This window comes from Gymnoscopelus braueri (assembly GCF_963280865.1).
Source record: "Gymnoscopelus braueri genome assembly, chromosome: 13".
NCBI classification, from domain to species: domain Eukaryota; kingdom Metazoa; phylum Chordata; class Actinopteri; order Myctophiformes; family Myctophidae; genus Gymnoscopelus; species Gymnoscopelus braueri.
The window spans coordinates 52102816-52119935 of NC_137615.1; the positions used below are offsets into that span (position 1 = coordinate 52102816).

At 41.4% G+C, this 17120-nt stretch overlaps 1 protein-coding gene across 1 annotated transcript in view; it reads left to right on the forward strand.

The window, feature by feature from the left end:
* atxn2l (ataxin 2-like) overlaps positions 1 to 17120 on the forward strand; it is a 37549-nt gene that overhangs the window by 8465 nt on the left and 11964 nt on the right. The window contains 9 exon segments of the mRNA XM_080446454.1: positions 640 to 761; positions 3066 to 3157; positions 5567 to 5776; positions 6423 to 6470; positions 6472 to 6791; positions 9021 to 9104; positions 9421 to 9561; positions 11004 to 11081; positions 11781 to 11842. Of these exon segments, the coding sequence (XP_080302580.1) occupies positions 640 to 761; positions 3066 to 3157; positions 5567 to 5776; positions 6423 to 6470; positions 6472 to 6791; positions 9021 to 9104; positions 9421 to 9561; positions 11004 to 11081; positions 11781 to 11842 (1157 nt within the window).

The following is a 17120-nucleotide window of genomic DNA, read 5'->3' on the forward strand; positions in this document are numbered from 1 at the left end:
TTTATTTATTTATTAAGTAGCTGTGTAATAAGCGGGATAATGTATGGGGAAGTGGTCATTATTGAAAATTAAAGCCCTTCAGAGTGATTATTCACCTCTGCTCCACATCGGTGAATAATAACCCTGTCGGGCTTTAATATTCAATAATGACTGACCACCTCTCCATACATTATCCCTTGCATAATCGTCATAATCGTTTCCATGTTGAAAAATGTTCAGACATTTTCAAACATTTTCAAAAATTGCTGAAAAAGCTTTGTGATGCGTTGTAAGCTTGTAGATCATCTATTTCCGTTATTATAATTTTTTTGGAAAGTATAACATTATTAAATGTGTCAAAGTAATTTCTTTGTAAGTTATTTGTCATATCTGCCCTGTGCAATTTGTGAGTATGAAGCCTAAAAACCAAACAGAAATTAAAATTGTATTCTGTTCCAATGTTCAATGCCAAAAACACAATGAAATCGCAATTATTTGTGTGACAGTTAATCGTCAACTTCAATTTGTAACCATAACAGCCCTATTGCTGTTTACACATCGATATACTTGGATCGGTGAAGTTAAAATCGATGCATCGATACAGTTACCGTATGGTTACATCCCTATTGTGTGTGTGTGCGTGCGTGGGTCTGTGTGTAGACTCGTTCACAGACACGGCCATCAGCTCGTCGCGGATCAACGGCGAGCACAGAGAGAAGGTTCTACAGCGCTGGGACGCTGGAGACAGTAACGGGGAGAGCTACGACCTGGAGTCTGACGCAGTGAGTACACACACGCACGCAGGCACGCACGCACGCACACACGCACACACACACACACACACACACACACACATACAGAACTCTCTTACTTCATTATTATTATTATTCCATTGCCTTAACTTAAAGGGATAGTTCACCCCCATAATGCCTTTTTTCTATCGATTAGTCACCCCATGGAGACTTGAATTCATGAATATTTTTTTTAGCTTTTGTCGCATTCCTAAGCCAATAATTTGATGACCGGCAGCGGTTCCGGTAGGAGACACAAAGAGTCTCCTTTGTGTCTCCTACCGGAATTGCTGCCTACCGGTCCGCTGGTCATCAAATTATTGGCTTAGACAAAAAAACAAAAAAACATCCATGAATTCAAGTCTCCATGGGGTGACTAATTGATATAAAAAAAGTATTTTTTGGGGTGAACTATCCCTTTAACCATTATGCCACCAGCGCGCAAATAAGTATAAATCCAGGGTGCTCGGGTGGCGCGGTGTTTAAGTGCCTGCCCACAACCGCGGAGGTTGAGGGTTTGAATCCACCGCGGTGCATGCCATTGCGGGAGGAGTTGGACGAAGACTCTTATCGTCTCCCCGGTGGGGGCTCCTCACTGGCAGGTGAGTCAGTAGGATACAACAGTGGTGACCCCCCCCCCCAAAAAAAATATATCCAGCTTTACTCTAATGTTAACCTAAGCCTTATCTAAGCCCTAACCATAACCTTATGAATCAGGCTTTACTGTAACATTAAAGGAGAACATTTTGTTCAATAAACAATGTGGACTCGGGGCACGGTGGCGCAGTCCTGGGTTTGATTCCCGCCAGGGACGCTGTGGGCGCTGGGGGCGTGTCTTCTCCTCCGCGTCATCAGCGCCCATACCCTAGGTGGGGTTGGCGAAAGGGCCTACTCTGTGTGGAGTTTGCATGTTCTCCCTTTGTCTCCTAGGGTAGTTAATACCCTCACAAATACATGTAGTAATCCTGGTCGCTATACCGCCTCCCCCATGACAGCGCCTGATGTAGGGGAAGGGAACTGGTGGGAATAACGTGTTCCTTCCCCGCGCTACAGCCTACCGGGGAAATTCCCCCCGGGCCCTGTCAGGTGACAAGAAGGTCAGTTGGCTCTCATGCATTGAAGGAGGCATGAGCTCGGCCCTGGGCTCCCTAGGCTGGTGGTGCCAATTTTCTAAGTGATCCTGGGCGCTACAGCCCAGGATCACTTCGGAAATTGACACCGGGTGAAAAAAGGGTTACAAAATCGTGGGATAATTATTATTATAATTATTTTTAAAACAATGTGGACTAGGCCAAAAGTGACTTTCATGAAGAGTAGGGAAAAGAAAATATTAAAATTGACCCAGTTTTATAGCGTGTTTATCGAACATTTCTTGGCGGGTCCACGCACATAGCTTTTGAAATCCATATTTCATCCGGGTTACACTCGTGGATTTCTCTACAACCTTTGTCTCAGTCTTGCTGTGAGAACGACATTGTGTAAAAACATAAACTGTTGCTAACACAGTGCTAACACAGCCTTTCTGGGCACCGAGTGCATCGTTTTCCCAAAGAAAGGCAGTCCATCTTTCAAACGGTGGGTGAGGTTTGTCCCGGCAAAGAGAGCTTAGTTAACCCATTCAATCCGGGAACGCATGCTGTGTCATTTTAGATTTCTTTGGCTATTCGAAAATAGCAGATCTACAAGCTCATATGAGCTTGTAGATATGCTATTTTTGAGGAAAAGATTCTTGAAAATGTGTGCAAATCTTTTAATATATATATACATTTTAACTCAAATATTTGCTCCTGGGGGTCCCTGGAACAACATATTTTGAGATGGGGGTCCGTGGACAAATACATATCATTGTGGGGGTGACCTTGACATGGAAAAAGTTTAAGAACCACTGATATTATAGCAACATACGTTTTTATTTTTCAAAAAAACTGTTCAGATTTTGAAGACATTTGTAGAATCCCCAGAAGCAAAGATTTGAGTTACAAATGTTCGCTTTAAAGAATATCTATATTCAAAGAATTGCCCACGAAAAAAAAAGCAGATCTACAAGCTCATCCAGAGTTCATAGCGCGGCATTCGGTGCCACGCTATGAGCTTGTATATCTAAAGTATAAAATAATGGTTAAAGTGCATTCCCAGTTTTAAAGAGTTATTTCACTGCATTTTCGGTGCAAGAAAAGCACTTCAGACACTTCAGGACATGAGGGGATCTCCTGGATTCAGAGCTCTGGGGCGTGTTGTGCCTTCTGGGGTGGGGTTTATACGTTAACTTTACCTGCTCTCTTGTGCCCCCTGCAGTCAAACGGCTGGGACGCCAACGAGATGTTCAAGTCCCACGAGGAGACGTACGGCGTCAAGTCCACCTACGACTCCAGCCTGTCCATGTACACGTGAGTTCACCCTCACAGCCCTCACATGGTGACACTCGCTTTCATTTATACACGCAGCGCCGTGTATAGGGTCGGGATCCGGAAACCGGTAGGAACCGGATCCAACATTGAGGAACCGGAATTCGTTCCATCACATTTGGACAGTGGTGGGAAAAGTACTCAAGTAAAATGATCAATACTGCAATTTAGAAGTACTCAAGTAAAAGTCCAGAATTCAAAATTTACTTTACAAATGTATTGGTATCAAAATGTACCAAAAGTAAAAGTACTAAAACAGCCAATCTACTGTAGATTGGCTATTTTCAAATAGCCTAGGTATAAAATAGGGCTAAAGTGGTTTTCAAATAATTGTAGTGGAGTAAAATTACAATATTTGCCTCTGAGATGTAGTGGAGTAGAAGTAAAAGTACTGAACATTGGAAATACTCCAGTAAAGTAAAAACATTGTATTCAACATTGTACTTAAAGGTAGGGTAAGTGATTTTCTTTGGTTAAAATAAGTGTTAAATAGCTCTATATTCTGATAGTACTCATTGCTATAGAGTGTTTGTTCAGTAAAAGGAGTCTCCGTGTCTCTCCAGCTCTTTATAAAACAGAAAATGCATTTTCGTTTCAGTTTCATTTCCAATTTTATCCAATCACGATAGAGAACTCAATCAGGATATAGATTAAACAAGTGAAATTGGAAGTGATGACACTAAGAAATGAGCAGGCAAAATTGGAAATGGAACACTATAAAAATTGGTACTTTCTCCTGATTGGCTGAGATTTTGACACCTACCGGAAAATGTATTTTCTGTTTATTAAAGAGCTGGAGAGACGGGGAGACTTCTGTTACTGAACAAACACTCTATAGCAATGATTACTATCAGAATATAGTGCTTTAACCTTTTAACAAAATACTTTTTGTTTTAACCAAAAAATATCACTTACCCTACCTTTAAGTACAGTACTTAGTTACTTTACACCACTGCATTTGGAACCGTTTTCTCAGAGCTAGTATGTTCTCAAAAATGTTTAATTTCAATGTCCACCATAACTCTGAGAGTGTTACGGGTCCATTTGGCTCCATTTGTACACTCTCTGGTTGGGCACCAGCCTACTCGGGAACGATGCAAATAGGGAATGCATGCCCCACCCTGTTATGCCATTCCCGTTATATCCGTTGCCATGGCAATCAATTGGCTAATTTAGGCCAATTTCTGGCGGCTCTGGACAACCGCCCATCCGACCGACTCGACGCCGGGCACGGCACTCCCTTGGGTCGGCGGCGACTCACGTGCCAAGTTTGAAGTCGGTCGGTCGGACGGTCCTCGAGATACGTGGATCACAGACATACAGAGATTCCTTGAATTTATTGTAAGATTGTACAATAAGATGTGGTCAGGTAGGACACCTACTGGTTCACAGGGGGTATTGCATACAACTCAAATGAAAACAACTCGCCAATTTTTGGGACTCCTGGGGAACACAAAAACAACCTTTGTCTCAGTCTTGCTGTGAGAACGACATTGTGTAAAAACATAAAACATCTGTGGGGCTAGTTCTGGGTGGGAGGACATGGAAGTTATTGATTGCAGCTTTAACCCATTAAGACCAGATTCTAAAAAAAAATATTCTAAATCCTAACAGTTTTCAGAAATAAATATGTTGCTTATCAGTGGTTTTTCATGTCCCCCAAGGACCCCCCAAAATGATATGTATTTGGCAACGGACCCCCATCTCAAACTATTTTGTTCCAGGGACCTGCAGAAGCAAAGATTTGGGTAAAAAAAAAAAGGTTTTTAATGTATATATATTCAAAGATTTGCACACATTTTCACTATTTTTGAATAGCCAAAGTATAACATTATGGTTAAAACTGTTAAACTGATTGTGATGCCATATTAACTACTTTTGCTGGGGACCCCCTGGAACCCCCCCAAGGACCCCTGGCCTGGGAGTCCCCGGACTCTATTTTGAGAACCTGTGTGTGTGTGTGTGTGTGTGTGTATATATATATATATATATATATATATATATATATATATATATATATATATATATAAATGGGTCAAAGACATGTAAGGTTTTCTAGGTATCAAACTATTTGAACAGCAATTACACTTCCCTTAAAAGTTTATGTTCATTGGAATGTCAGTTATTCCCTAATAACATTATATTCATGAATACACTTAATAGTAATTCTATTTTATTGTCATTCATATAAATGTACCCCATACAATGTCATTCAGTGTAACGCTAAGCGTTTAAATTAAATCAAATCAAATGATGCCCTTTTTTCACAATCACAAGGTTGTATATCAACGCTATAGACTGTCAGAAATGTTATTACTTTGGAAAAATGACTTTATTTTATTTTGAATGCCACACATTTGATGATAACGCCTCCTCCCCCTTCGTTGCTAGCGTTCCTCTGGAGCGCGGGAACAGCGACATGTTCCGCCAGAGGGAGGCGCGGGCCGCCCGGCTCGCCACCGAGATCGAGAGCAGCCCGCAGTACCGCCGCCGCGTCTCCCTGGAGAACACCGACGGCAAGACCGAAGAGGAGAAGTACAGCGCCGTGCTGCGCGACAGAGACGACCAGAGGGCCAGCCCCGGGTTCAGCCCTAGTGGCAGGTAGGTGACAGTGACCGAGAACCCATTAAGACCAGGAAAGCATCTGTCATTTTAGATTTTAACCACTTTAACCATTATTTTATACTTTGCCTATTGAAAAATAGCAGATATATAAGCTCAAGAGCTTGTATATGTGCTATTTTTGAAAAATCTTGAAACTTTGTGCAAATCTTTGAATTCATTTTGAAAGGGAACATTTGTGACTCAAATCTTTGCTTCTGGGGGGTCACTGGAACAACATATTTTGAGATGGGGGTCCGCGGCCAAATACGTATCATTTTGGGGGTCCTTGACATGAAAAAGTTTGAGAACCACTGATATTATAGCAACATAAGTTTAAAAAAAATAAGTAACTGTAGGCATTTGTAGAATCCCCAGAAGCAGAGATTTGAGTTAAAAATTTGCGCTTAAAAAATATATATATATATATTCAAAGATTTGCACAGATTCAGATTTTCTTTTCCTAAAATAGCAGATCTACAAGCTGACAGCACGGCACTCGGTGGTGCACTATGAGCTTGTATATCTGCTATTTTTTAATAGCCCAAACTATAAAATAATGGTGGTTGCACACATGCGTTCCCTGTTTTAATGGCTTTATCCATGTATCATCATCCAATTTGTCCTTTTCTTTTCCCTCCCACAGGGAGGGGAAGTACATCCCGCTGCCTCAGAGGGCCCGTGAGATGGGCGGGGGGCGGCGGGCGAGGGGCGGTGGGAGGCTCCGGCCGCCTAGGAGGACCCGCCTCCTCCAGACACGGCCCTCCCCCTGGCTCCTCCCCCTCCTCCTCCTCCTCCCCCTCCTCCTCCTCCTCCTCGTCCGACAGGAGCAGCCCGCTGTCCGTCAGGGCGGCCTACTCCCCCATGCACCAATCAGGGCAGCAGGGCAACAGCCCACCCCCGCCTCCCCCCGCGGCCGGCAGCCCTCCCTCCGGTCCGTTCCCTCACTCCCTGTCGCATCCGCAGGCGCTGGGTGGTGGTGGCGACGCCGCCGCCCGCTCTGCTGTCAACGGAGGTACGCGCTTTACAGGAAGTGACTCAGTTTGCAGTGGTGGAAAAAAAAAGTGGAAGTATCAATACTGCTATGTAGAAATACTCTGTTTCAAGTTAAAGGACCATTTCACCCCTGGAAGAAGTTTTCGGTCTTTTAATGAAGTTTAGGAGTCAAGAAACAAGATCCTGGGTTTTTTTTGGTGAATAATCTGTGTTTTTAGATATCTAGTAATCTTCGCATTCTTCGTGACGTTATTTGCGTCATGAGAGATATGTCTCATTCCTTTCCGCACTACATGTTGTCTTGACGCGTCTCAGTCAGACCAGCTCCAAACGACAGCCCCCGTAACACTTTGTTCAACCTTCTTTCGCCACTCGGCCACTCCCATTAGCTGCGGCCAGCGGGCAAACCCCCTTGCAGAGTGAGGCATTACTTTACCTGAGTTATCTTCTGATAGTTGTACTTGAATGTTGACATGAAATAATAATCCTGTGTAGTGTTTCATAAGCGCAAGCTTGAAAAAAAAATACAGCGTGGAGTGGCAGCGCTGGTAAACAAACACCGTCGCAAAGGCTAGGATCATAATACCAAGGATTCGACAGTGATGTCAATACTATGCGACACGGAAGTAGAACACCAGAAAGATACCAAGGATGTCCCAGTGATATGACATCACTAACGAATCCTTGGACATATATGTAACTAGATGAACGTGCGCGAGTACAGCCAGTGTTGCCAGATATTGTGAGAGAAATAAGCAGCCAGGTCTATGAAAACAAGCCCAAAAGAAGATAACTAGGCCAAGAGCACTTTACCTAGACATGGGATATTATATATTTGAAAATTGCCGATCTACAAGCTCACAACGCTTCGCGACCCATTGTGAGCTTGTAGATCTGCTATTTACAAAAAAATCTTGAGGGGGAAAAAGTGCAAAATGTGGATTTCTTTTTTTTTTTCATTTACTTTTTATTGGATTTTTCAGAACATGAAAACAAACATACACAAAAAAAGAAAAGACTAGCACATTACTAACAAACAAACCGAACATACAAAACATACAAATACAAACATATAAGGGGAAAATGTGGAATATTTTTTACACATATTTGTTAGGGGCTCCCTGGCACAAATTATAATTTCAGATGGGGGTCTGTGGAAAAATACATGAACATGTTTGAGAACCACTGGTTTAAACAACAATCAAAACATTTGGAAACAAGCCCAAATATCAACTACATTTTAGAAAGAAGCCGCTTATAATAAGCAGACATGGCGACACTGGCATGCTGTTTGGATGTTATTGTTGGAGATCACACCCACATGGAACCTCCCCTGCCACAAGGCACCAAAGCATTATGGTCATTGTAGTAATGCAGCAGTCCAGTCAAACCCTAGTCAAACACACAGATTTCATTATTTTTCTGGCCATAGGGTGCAAATTTTAAATTGTGCTACTGTTATCTACTACAAATACTATTACCATTGAGTGATTGCAGTTTCTTCCAGGGGTGAAATGCTCCTTTAAAGTCCGAAATTCAAAAGTACAAAAGTATTGGTATCAAAATGTACTTAAAGTGCCAAAAGTAAAAGTAGTAAGATGTTTGAAAATAGGCGATCTACAAGCTCACAACAGCTTGGGGCGACAACGGGTCACAGCTTGTAGATCGGCTATTTCCACTATTTATTTGAAAGTGTAAAATTATTAAATATGTCTGTGCATTCTTTGTATATTTAAGTCATGTGTCATATCTGCCCTGTGCAACGTTTGATTTATTAACATGTTCCAATATCCAATGCCAAAAACGCCCAATTAAATCGTTAATCACAATTATTTTCATGACAACTAATCGTCAACTTAAATGTTGTAGTTGTGACAACCCTAGCTGGCTTTTCTCCAATATGTGAATGACCACTATGACAAATGACATCCGTTAGAGAGCCGTACTTTTATTTTTGAGCGGTGTAGCCGCTCCTATAAGGGGAAACTAATGCCATGTCTATGCAAGAAGACACGTACTCAGCGCTGATCGAGAGAGAAAAGCATCAAAGTGCTGCGTGATGTCCGCGGCCAAACACATATCATTTTGGTGGTCCTTGACATGAAAAACCACAGATATAGAAACATACCTTTTTCAGAAAACTGTTAGGATTTAGAAGAAATGTTGTAGAATCGGGAATGCCGGTATGTTGAAAATATGGGCGTAAATTGCTCAGTGAATCGTGCCCATTTGTCTCTCTCCTCTATAGTTGTGTTAAGAACCTCCCCTAAATCCCAGCGGCCACAGAGCAACAGAACACTGCGCACCCCCAACTCCCAGGCATCACCCGCAGGTACACACACACACACACACACACACACACACACACACACACACACACACACACACACACACACACACACACACGCACTCGCTATCCTCCCACTCTGTCCTCTCAGCCTCCCTGAAGCCTGAATTATACGTCTTAAAATATTAGATCTACAAGCTCATCACCACGATGCGAGGTCACGCTGTGAGCTTGTAGATCTGCTATTTTAGGCACGCGACTACCTGTACTGTTACTAATCGTGTTAATAAAGTATTCAATCAATATTCAATAAATTTGATTTACAATGTCCATCTCTCTCTCTCTCTCACTCTCCCGTCAGTCTCTCGCTCGCCCAAACCCGACAGTGCTCCTGCACAGGACCTTCCATTGGCCGGCCCCGCTTACCTGGACTCCTCCCCCTTCTCTGTTGCCGCGGCAACCTCCAAACCCGCCGGCCCCACCCCGCTGTTCCCTGTCGACGGTGAGAGACGATAACCCTTGTCTAAAACAACCTGCTGCCGTTGACAGGCCGTGTTCTATTTCCTTAACCCATTAAAACCGGGAACGTGTCTGTGTGTAACCACTTAAGACATTATTTTATACATCAAAAGTAGGAATTAAAAAAATCCCAAAAAGGTAGCACATCCAAAATTTCAAATCAATGGAGGACTCACATTTCCACTTTTTTTATTGGCACACACACCAATAAACGAACGCTTACGCGTTTCGGCTATGAGCCTTCATCAGAGCATTGTATCTCAATGTCGTAGATATGGCATATAGATGAAGGGTTCCCAAGCTTTTCAGGCCACAACCTGCCGCAAAATATTCATATTTGAACTGGTGGACTCTTTGAACTGGGGAATTGGGGTCCCCCCAAAATAGTTTTTGAGAGTAGAATAGAGTTGAGGCATTACATTTAGTTTGACTCGGTTCCACAGATAAACATTGTGAAAATAGCCGATCTACAACGCCTCGCAGTGCGAGGCGTTGTGAGCTTGTAGATCGGCTATTTTCACAATGCTTGCCTCTTTCTTACATAATATTTGACAATTTGGCCAATTTGGTATTAGAAAGTTCTTAAAAGTCATTAAATTGTCACTTTATAAATGTGCAGATACCCTGTATTACACTTATGCTGTATGTTGGTTTGTTTACTGTTGAGTGAGAAAACTATGTTGCACATTAAGCTAATCATCTGGGGACCGCCCAAATAATTTGGTGACCCCCAGTTTGGTAACCGCTGATATAGATGACTTGATGTCACAGGTGGTCACATGAAGTCTGATACACATAGAGTACAGTACAGAAGTCCTGACGTCACTCGTACATCCCCTGGTTCGTAAGGTAATTTCTCTATGGAGAATAACATTGGCTCATCTAAGAATCGTCTCATATAAGAATTGTGGTCCAAAAATAAACAAACTGTCTCTGCGATATTGTCAGGGAGGAGGTTCTGTATCGTTTATGATAGTCAGTCACTTATATTTGATACAGTCTGTTTCTGGGAAAATGTAACTAATTCGGCGGAAGTAACATTAGCGTTTTCTCACCGTCAGTTGATGCTTCATATCCATAAGAGTCAAACTTAAACTCTCTCTCAATCATTAGTTTATTTTTGGAACACAGTTCTTATTTGACACGATATTAAACACGTCTATGGGAATTCAGAACGGGGGTGGAAAACCGCGAACCAGGTAGGATGTGTAAATTACGTCAGACTTCGGTGCTCTATTGGAGCCATGTGTATCCCGAGGTCCTCATGATTTATTTTTGTGTGTGTGTGTGTGTGTGTGTGTGTGTGTGTGTGTGTGTGTGTGTGTGTGTGTGTGTGTGTGTGTGTGTGTGTGTGTGTGTGTGTGTGTGTGTGTGTGTGTGTGTGTGTGTGTGTGTGTGTGTGTGTGTGTGTCTGCCTCCCAACAGTGAATGAGATCCTGAGCTCAGCGGCTAAGGAGCGAATGGAGGGTCTGGCCGTTCCACAGGATGGAAAGAACAGCAAAAGTAAGGCTGTTTAATACTGAATAAAATAGACGATCTACAATCTCACAGCAGGTCGCAATCGGTGGTGTAAAGTAACTAAGTACATTTACTCAAGTACTGTACTTAATACAACTGTAATTAGTACAATTTTCAATACTTTTACTTTTACTCCACTACATCTCAGAGGCAAATATTGTTCTTTTACTCCACTACAATTATTTGATAACTTTAGTTACTAGTTACTTTGTAGTAATTATTATTACAAAACATACATTTACCACTTCAATCCTATATACTTTTCGGCCATTTGTATATAGCAGATCTACAAGAACACAATGCGTCGCGATGCAACGCATTGTGAGCTTGTAGATCTGCTATTTTCCAAAGATTTTTATCCATTTTCTACATTTGAATTTTGAATTCAAACTTGTGAAATGGGACATTCTGCATAATGAGTACTTTCTACTTTTGGTACTTCAATTAATTACATTTTTAAACCAATACTTTTGTACTTTCACTCAAGTAAATGTTTAATTCCGGACTTTTACTTGTAAAAGAGTATTTCTACACTGCAGTATTGATACTTTTACTTAAGTAGAAAAATGTGAGTATTTTTCCACCACTGGTCGCAATGCTCTAAGAATGATATCTCTCTCTCTCTCTCTCTCTCTCTCTCTCTCTCTCTCTCTCTCTCTCTCTCTCTCTCTCTCTCTCTCTCAGCTCCCTCAGTGCAGCAGAGGACACAGTTGGAGGAGCTACGAAAATTTGGCAAAGAGTTCCGGGTAAGAGGATCAGATAGCCTCTCGTTAACCAGACCATCAGAGATCTCCGCCTACTGACACATCTAGTGACCTCTGAACTCAACGTCGTCGCTAGAACAGCAGCGAGAATGGCCGCTAATGCTAATGAAACCCAGACCAGTGGTTCCCAAATTATTTTAGAGGGGGAGTCCCCACATGATAAGATTAACGTGCAACATTGTTTTCTCACTCGACAGTAAACAAACCAACATACAGTATAAGTGTATACAGTAGAGATGCGCGGATCGCGGTTTTAGCCGCGGTTGCCGCAGTTAACCGCGGTTTGGGTGGATTCGGGTCAATCAAATATGATTATGAATTAATATCGGATAAACCGCGGGTGAAATATTGCGGTAAATAAATTAATGACATCTAATATATCTATCCATAAAATAGCTAAATCTCTGCGTGCTTGTGTCTGTGTGAGTGTGTAGAGCAGCCTCTGTGCTATGCGATCACAACATGCATTGATTTAGCCTATGGAATGTCGGTGCGTCTTTTTTCTTTTTTTTAAACCGGTGCTGCGCTCTGTATGTTGGATGCCGCATGTATGTTGGATGCCTGTATGTTGGATGCCGCACAGAGTCTGTATGTTCAGTGCAGCAGAGCAGTGCGCTCTGTATGTTCAGCGCAGCACCGGTTTAAAAAAAATAAAAAAGACGCACAGACATTCCATAGGTTAAATCAATGCATTTTGTGATCGCATCGCACAACTAACGGGGAATACCAGAAAATAATAATATTTTGACATACGGGAAAAACGGTTGGTGCGGATATTTAAATTGGATAATATAATTATTGCGGTTGGATAATTAATTTGTACATGCGGATTCGGGTGACGTGAGAGGCCATCCGTGCATCTCTAGTATACAGGGTATCTGTATATTTTAGGCATGTAACGATTTATCGTAAATCGATTTAAATCGATTAAAACGGGTGACGATTTTAAATTATTTAATAAAAAATGAATCGTGATGTGAAAAATAGCCAGAAGAAACATTTGGACTGGTGGAAAACTTTAGTTAAACTTGCAGAGTGACGCATTACTTTACCTGGTTTACATCTTCTGATAGTTGTACTTGAATGTTGACAAGAAATAATAATCCTGTTTAGTGTTTCATTAGCACAAGCGTGAAAAAAATCTAAATACAGCGTGTAGCGACGCCGCTGGTAAACACACGTTGAAAGGCTAGGATCAAGATACCAAGGATTCGACAGTGATGTCGTTGTTATGCAACACGGAAGTAGCACGGACGTACGCCATTATGTTCGAAGCTGGTTATAAAGATACCAAGGATTCGTCAGTGATGTTAGGCCGTGTTGTGACCCTCCAAAAAGTGCCTAGAAAATGAATTTCGTTCCCACGTCTTGGGTCTACTTTTTCAATGCATTTTTGCATAGACAATACCCTTGTGGACTTTGGGTTAAAATACCTCCGCACAAAATCCTGCAGTATTTTTTCACAAGCCAGAAATGTATATTAAAGTGAATAACCAAAAAACTAAAATCTTGTGCTGCTATTTTTGCTTGTAAAATATTGAAAATTGATTTTGGCAACACAAAATCTTTCTCAAATGTTATAAATACGTGTACCTAACATCTGAAACAAGTACTGGTGCCTTAGGGTACTCATGTTTGAATTTTGATCATGAAATGTAGAAAGAAAACGCTTCTACTGAAGTGATTGGTGCCCAGCACAATGAAACATACACATAGTACATTTAGCTAAAAGCATATATTTCATACATAGAAAATGTCACAACCTACTGTGTACTGAAAGGTAGGAGAAAAAAAGCAGCACTCCTTGGCCCAAAATGGCTGAAAATCAGCCCCCTAGATTGGAATAATGCCAAAAATGGACTAGAGTAAAATAAATACACTAAAGCTCCAAATTATTACAACATATGGTATGAAATATTTATTAAAATACCACAGTGTGTCACAGCATGTGTCATTTGTACATCAACCCTCCCACCCACCCCCCAGATCAGGCCTTCTGTGTCACTCACAGGTATGAACAGAGAAATGTTGGTTGACAGTGCAACGGCAGCAAAATAGTATACAAATATGACAAAATATGAAAGTGCAGACTGCATCTCCTGTGGATGACCACTGATCACACCATTGATGGATTTGGGGCACCAACTTGACTCAATGAGTATGTCTTGCAGCCCTGCATCACCAAACCTTTTTCCTAAAATACCTAGGGAGGACATGTTCAGAGATGTTGCACTTGGTAGGGCAGTGAAAAACCAGCTGGGGGAAATCAGGGGTCAACCTCCACTTCAATTTATCCTGCCTGCAACATAAAATGTTAGGGAAAGATGAGCAAAAGTGTATAAATAAAGATGTATTAACAATGATAGCCAATTTAGTTTAAATATACTCTCATAGACGTTTTTGTGAGGGAATACATCTATAATATACTTTTCAGCATAAAGGTTTTTGTTTTGTTTCCCAGAACTGTCAAAGACACACATGGTATTTGAGTTACCTGTAGTTTGAAGCATGAAGATCCTCATGCTTCTTCACTGTGTTTACGAACATCCTTCGTAGCTGGTTTATTTTCAGCACCTCTTGGTCAACTATAAGCCATGGCGGATGACTCTCACAGAAGATCTTGTAGCGGTCAGCGAAGGGTGGTTCATTTCCCCCCCCCACACACACACACACACACACACACACACACACACACACACACACACACACACACACACACACACACACACACACACACACACACACACACACACACACACACACACACACACACACACAAACCATTTATTTATGTTCACATAAAGGAGCAACATACAGGGACACAAATATTATAGGTGCAGTAAGGTTACATTCACATAATCCTGGCATATGTCTTCACGATACAATAAACATGTCACTCAGTACTCTATGGGTATAAGTAACACCGTCTCCGCCATATATGGCGGCTGCCAATTACAGCACAATACTTTGCCAACCCTTTTGCCTCCTTTTTGGGCATCCAAAGTTGTTGAAACCCTCTAACAGCCAGTATGTGGGTATGTCCTATAGGCTGCCAAATATAAAAACAAATAGTCTGCACCTAATAGCCCAGCTCTGAGATGGTATGTAGGAGTGGTTGGTATTTAATGACCTTTGTCATAAAGGCTTCCTCTAGGCTAGAGTCAAAGGTGCAGGCTATCTAATACAGACACTTCCCTGGACTCTTTATCAATCACAACATCTGGTGTATTAGCTGTTAACGATGTAAAGATGTCTGAGTTATCACAGAGATGGAACATGGATGAAATGACACACAAATGTTTAAAATACAGTAATAGCACCCATACAATCATAAAATGACATTCAATATTTGACAGTCCAATATTGACATGCATGTTTTGTTTACAATCTCTTACTTGGCCATATTGCCAATTAGCTTATGGGCTTTATCAGCACTGGTGAGATGCAGTGGTGGACATTCACTTGAGTACTGTACGTTTTTTTTAGTACCTGTACTTTCAGTGGTGTAAAGTAACTAAGTACATTTACTCAAGTAGGCTACTGTACTCAAGTAGAATTTTGAGGTAGTTTTACTTTCACAACACGACGTGTTGTGAGCTTGTAGATATGCTATTTTCAATTGATTTTTTTCATGTGATAACAAATGTGTCTCCCCCCAAATAAATCTATTGAAAATAGCAGATCTACAAGCGCACAACGCGTTGTGATGTGTTGTGAGCTTGTAGATCTGCTGTTTTCAATGCTTTTATCTGATAACACAATACATTATTTCAGTCTCATGTTAAAATGTGAGCCCCCCCCGTGTGTGTGTGTGTGGCTCACCTGCTGACGTTTCTGTTTGAGAGAGTTGATCCTTCTGCCGTTTTCCTCTCACATTAATCACATTAATGTATTTTTGTCAATAACACGCTGGTAGAATGTTGCGTGAAACCCAGCGTCCTTAGGAGGCTTGTAAGAACCCATATCCACACAATGTTGATGTTTATATAAGTAACGTTGACGCACGTTCTGTAGTAGCCTTGAAACATTCAACCAGGTGTTTGCACTTTCTCCATTAACGGCCCGTACATCTACATAAACGTTCATATTTCAGATTTAAAATGTTTACCCATGGCCATGGATGTTACAATTATGTACGGGCCCAGAGAAGTACCTGTATCTTCCGTATTGTTCAATAAAAAGCCTGTTAATCCGATCGGTGGCCATTTTCACCATATCCTTTCAACTACGCGACCCTATCGGATGGGAGGTGTATTGCACTCTGATACATTATAAATCTGTGAGAAAATGGCCACCGATCGGTTAAGAATACTCTTTATTGAACAATACGGAATATACGGGTATTTCTGCGGGACCATACAGAATTTTAACATCAATGGCCATGCGGTAAGCACTTTATAGTTGAAATCTGAACGTTTATGTAGATGTACGGGCTGTAAATGGAAAAGTGCAAACACCTGGTTGAAGTTCGGTCGGGACAGACGACCGTCGCGTATCCATGGCTTGTTGTACATGTATCCCATCTTGTCCGTGTAAATTCCTGAACCTCTTCTTTCTGGACAGACATAAGATTCATATAGCATCGTTTCGAGTCCTTTTGCCGTGCATTTGAAGGATATTTTCTTTGTTTTGACTTATTTTCTTCAGACGTTACCGTTGCTATGGCTGTTGTTGCAGGAAATGGTGGAAATAGAGGCGACCCCATTGGTTGTAACGGGAATCACGTGCCAAAAACCGCACCACCCCTTTGAAAGTATTACGACGCTGCTAAGAAAATAGTACAGAATTTTAAACTCTAATTATAAAAATACTGCGCCAGATCAGATGTCGGTAATTTTTTTTCTTACTTACTACCAATAGATCTTTTTTAAGAAGCAGAGATTATTTAGGTCCACTTGATGGGAACGAAACTGAACGAAAAGGACCTAGACAACATGGCCTATGTCACTGACAAGTGAAAAGACATGTGCAAAAGAAAATACAGGATCATTGTAAGAGAATTGATAGAGTTTTCAGTCATTTGCTACTGTATTGAAAAGAGGATAAGAGAAAACACAGTATTGTAAAAAAAAAAATTGTCTGGAAAATACTTTTAGTTAAAGAAAATCGTGAAAAATCGTATCGTGAACCTAATATCATGATTCGAATCGTATCGTGAGTTGAGTGAATCGTTACATGCCTAGTGTATTTCTAAAGCTTCTCCTTATGGGAGCACAGTTCTCAACATTACTGCGTTTTGTGTTCAGCCGAGTGCTTTTCT